This window comes from Pygoscelis adeliae, unplaced genomic scaffold (genome assembly GCF_000699105.1).
Source record: "Pygoscelis adeliae isolate BGI_AS28 unplaced genomic scaffold, ASM69910v1 Scaffold241, whole genome shotgun sequence".
NCBI classification, from domain to species: Eukaryota; Metazoa; Chordata; class Aves; order Sphenisciformes; family Spheniscidae; genus Pygoscelis; species Pygoscelis adeliae.
The window spans coordinates 3,031,342-3,035,801 of record NW_008824056.1 but is presented as its reverse complement, the minus strand read 5'-3'; the positions used below and the strand labels follow the sequence as shown (position 1 = coordinate 3,035,801).

The window sequence follows — 4,460 nt, the reverse complement described above, 5'->3', positions numbered from 1 at the left end:
GTAAAAAACAAAGAAACACCCTGAAAATCACTTTTTCCTCCCCCACTGAGAACAGTGTTTCCTGTCAGCAACCCAAGAACAGGTTTGTGACCCAGAACGTATTTTGAAGGAACACAACCATTTAGGCATTAGCAATACACTCACCCTTCCAGCAGGGTGAGCTTTTCCTCATAGGAAGTAAGGTTCTATAATCATTTGAAACTTAACTATCAAGAAGAGTAATTACTGTGCACTTAAAAGCCAAATTCTTTCTTGCTCATTAATATACCTCTACAGTGCCCGACACAACATTAGTATTTACATTAATTCACATTTGCACTGCCCAAATCCATTAAAGTCACAGATATAAACCATGATTAAATTCAGGGAAGAATGAGGCTTGCAGTGCCAGTACTCTATTAACAACCAAAGCTTAAGAAGTATCAAATTAGTGTATATTAACAAAATTGTTATTTGCAATAGAATCTAAGACGACTGAAAACGAACACACAAAAAGCCATCTTCACTGTCCACTACCGGCTGAATGCTTACCTTGAGCTTTAAATTTAGCATGAGTACATGTGAGGCAGAGCAGTTTCTTTGAGAGGTGCACACTACCTATCTGGTCATTTGGAATTTTTTCAGATCTTAATTTCAAATAATCTAGCAGATTGTACACTCAGTTCATAAGCTTGCCCATGGATCCTAGGCCCAGTAAGAAATATATTTTCATTCAATGATTCTGAGTAAGGCAGTAATTTTTCCTCAGATTTATTAGGAGAAAAAAAAATAATCACAAGAAGTTACTCAGTTTGTCAAAATGGCACTTACCGAGATAGCACTGATCCTCCTAGGCTGAGTACAAACAATCCTGCATGTAGACCCTTTCCCTCGCTCTATGTAATCATCCAAGATGAACTGTGTAACTTGGGTTGTCTTGCCACAACCGGTTTCACCACTTATCACAGTTACTCGATTATTGTTTATAAGGTTTACAAGTTCCTATTTCCCAACAAAGAGAAAACATTTATTGTATTATTGTTAAAAAACAGATTTCAGAAGGATTTTGACAATTCTCTGCTACTGTGTGGTGAACTTCGAAGAAAGTGTCATAGCAACTAAAGAAAACAGATACTCATCTGTTTCTCGTAATACTAAAAAAAAAGGTTTCGTTTAAACCACACAGAAGTAATTTCTGCACATTTGCACTTCACATGTGTAAGGTTTAAAGCATACTAAATCTCAATACTAGTTTTAAATACTTAAGATTCTGTATGAAAACAACATAAAATAACTAAAATGAAAGCCTGAAATAAATTTTTGAACTTTTCTCCCTCCTACTTGTCTTCTGTGTATCTTTGCTGACTGAAAACAAGCGTTTTCCCTGTTGGACTCCAAGACTGTACTAACTGAAGATTTTCAGCACAATATTTTAACATTTCTTATACTGACAGGAACATATTTCTTACACTCTCAGCCTCTACCTCCCAATCCAAAGGACTGTAAAGGGGAGTATAACTATTTTAAGAAACAAACACTAACAGGAAAGAACACATTATCACAAATACATTAACTTTAGAAAGGAAGCTCACTAATCATTCATTGAACCTGCAAAAGAAAACATAACAGAATACTCAATTTCTATTTCATACAGGTGACATCAAATGAAGAATTAAGATCAATTAATAATAACCCATGCTACCACTGACGTTATACTTTGACTGGGAAACTAACAGCGGTAAGAGTCAGCAGTACAGCTATTAAGTCTGTGATTAAAGAAGGTTTAATCGGCGTTATATTCAATTCTAAGTTGGGCAAATGTTCAACAAATGGCCAAAATTTCACACATATATAAGAAAAAGCAAGCACGACAATTTACGTAGCGGTCAATTACTCTATACAAAATCCAAGTAACTAGGAACATTCTAGAAGTTTAGCTGGCAGAGAAAGAAGAAAAAAAACTATATTTTGAAAAAAAAAAAAAAGTACTTAAATGTATCTAGCATTCAATACCATTTCCATGGATAATGCTGCCCCTACTGATAAAACTGTGTATAGCCCCAGAGTAACTTCATACGTATCACGAAGCAGTGAACCTGAGCTACTTTCTGGAAAGGAGTCAAACCCAGTGTCAGAACTTGGGAGGCTTCAGCACCTTCATAAAAGGCAACAAAGGTTTCCTGTTAGTCCCAGTTACCCAACTGTTTTCTCCTATTTTACAACAGAGCAATAGGAGCACATATTCTTTCAAATTAGATACACATTTACCTGTCTCATCCCATATGAAGGGAGTTTCTCTCGGAATCTCTGGGGAAAAAGAAAATAACAATACATATCTTTAAACACCTTTTCAACACTGAAGTAATACAACAGATTTCATCTATGATCTAGGCTAAACTGTGAAATAACATGACAAAGTGTTTGGCTAATACTTATATAAATACAGGCTCATTAAAATAAGTTTAATTCCATGCATGTTTTCAGTTTCATTGAATTTAGCAAAATTATTTAAAACCAACAGTTCAGTACTTGAAGAGGTATGTATGTACAGTTGCAAGACTAGGGCCTTGTATCAAAGGGAGAACCACCTGGTCACGGCAAGACTGTTTGACAACTTTATATACAGCTATTAGAACAACATAAACTACGTTTTTAAGAGGCAATTCCTTCAGAGCCCATTTTTGTGCTTTCAGTTTTAGACACAAATGCAGGGATACAACCTGTTAAAAAACAAACAGAAAACCCCACCCAACAATGTGTAAGCGTAAAATTTTAGATTTTATGCAATCAGAAATTGTCACTGAAAGCCTGTTTTTTAATCGCTGTCCTATTGAGAGGTATGCATTTTGCAAATTCTGAAGGTAATTTTTAGTCAAAGTAACATCATAACAACTTCCTAGTAAATAAATTGCAAGACGTTATGTTTTCCAGTTATTAAAAAAAAAAATCCAATCAAAAGCTTCCTACTTAACACATGGAAAAGTACCTGCATTTCAATATATCTAGGATCAGATTTCTTCTTTCTTAAGTCTTCTTTAAGTTGCTCATCTAAATCAGTGTCCTGCTCATTTTTTTCAAAGAGATATTCCACATCCCGATCAAGAAATGTTTTTTCCAAGACTGGTCTCTGTCTTACAGGAGCTTTTTCAGCATCTGGTTTCACTTTTGCAGGCTGTTCTGGAGTAGGTCTGAAATAAGTGGAGAACAGAAGCGTCAAAGATTATCCGAGATGGATAACTGGAGAGATGGCCACCGTAAAGAATACACTGAACCATTCAAGGCAAACCTTAAATCTGTTTTGGAGACACTACATCCACGAGTTACTTGACCGTCAGCCGATGAGAATATGGCGTATGCCATTAAAACAATTAAAGTCTGAAAATTACGAGCCATGAAAAATTTTACATCGGTATTTAGAAATGTAACATGTTCTTTTGTATCAAAATGAAGCCAACAAAGCAACAAAACATCTCCAGAGAATTACTGCTTAACCCGCTGTCAGAACCACTGCCCTGTAACTGGATCATTCAGCCAAACAGAGACCCAAACACCTCACTTCAGTGGACTCAGAGTAACACACCTGGCTGCCCATTTCACTGCTATTATTTAAAATCCTTTAAGTGTTAGGAACGGACTCTATCTCACTGAGGCCAAGAAAACATTCCAAGACTGTACAACAACTGAAAAATGAAGTCAAATGCCACTCTGGGAGAGTAATTCCAGAGGCCAGGGGAGCTGAAAAATTCCATGTATCTGCTCTAGTAGGCCTGGAGATCAATTACAGGGTTTTATGATTTTAAGTAAAAATTAACACCTCAAGCTCAACAACAATCTGGAAAAGAGTTTTAAAATAACGGTTACAACCAACTGTTTCAGTATGAAATATGTGTAGAGAAAACCGAGTACATTTGTTAACCTAATTCACCCACTAAATGTAAATATTTTCTGAAACATCCTCCTACCAGTTTGTGGGAAGTTTGTTCAATTCAAAGTAAATAGAAGCATTAGTAATTGTTTCTTCTTACCCTTCTTCATCCCCAGACCACCAGGACATGGCTTCTTGCTCCTTTTCATTTTTAGTTTGGACAGTATTCAACAGCTGCACAATTTGCTCTTCCCTGCGTTCATCCATACGCACAACAGCTCTCTAGTAAAAAAAAAAGAAAAAAAAGTACAATTTTCATCAACATGTACTCAGCACATCAACAGATATTACATTATTAACACATAAATGTCATTCCCAAACTAGCGAGAGTCTTCGGCGTGACCGGAAACTTCTTTTTAAGTTTCTCCTTACAAGTAATTTCAACGTGCAGAGACAAACGCATCTGTTCCATCGCGTCCGGCAAAACATTTAACAAACGTAGACATTTCTAAGGCAGGGGCACTGCTGCACAGGCAGCCAAGCAAAAAGCGCAGAGCGCAGGGAGGAGACCGGGCCCGTCCCGAGCCCGAGGCTGGCGGGGGAGCCGCTCCCCGCC

At 37.0% G+C, this 4,460-nt stretch overlaps 1 protein-coding gene across 1 annotated transcript in view; it reads right to left on the bottom strand.

Annotated features, from left to right (window-relative positions):
- DHX36 (DEAH (Asp-Glu-Ala-His) box polypeptide 36) overlaps positions 1 to 4,122 on the bottom strand; it is a 20,366-nt gene extending 16,244 nt beyond the window's left edge. The window contains exons 1-4 of the mRNA XM_009333947.1: positions 4,005 to 4,122; positions 2,966 to 3,167; positions 2,248 to 2,286; positions 811 to 981 (exon numbers count right to left, since the gene is read on the bottom strand). Coding sequence (XP_009332222.1) covers positions 811 to 981; positions 2,248 to 2,286; positions 2,966 to 3,167; positions 4,005 to 4,111 — 519 coding nt within the window. The 5' untranslated portion in view covers positions 4,112 to 4,122. The remainder of the gene's footprint in view (positions 1 to 810; positions 982 to 2,247; positions 2,287 to 2,965; positions 3,168 to 4,004) is intronic.
- Positions 4,123 to 4,460: the final 338 nt, after the last annotated feature.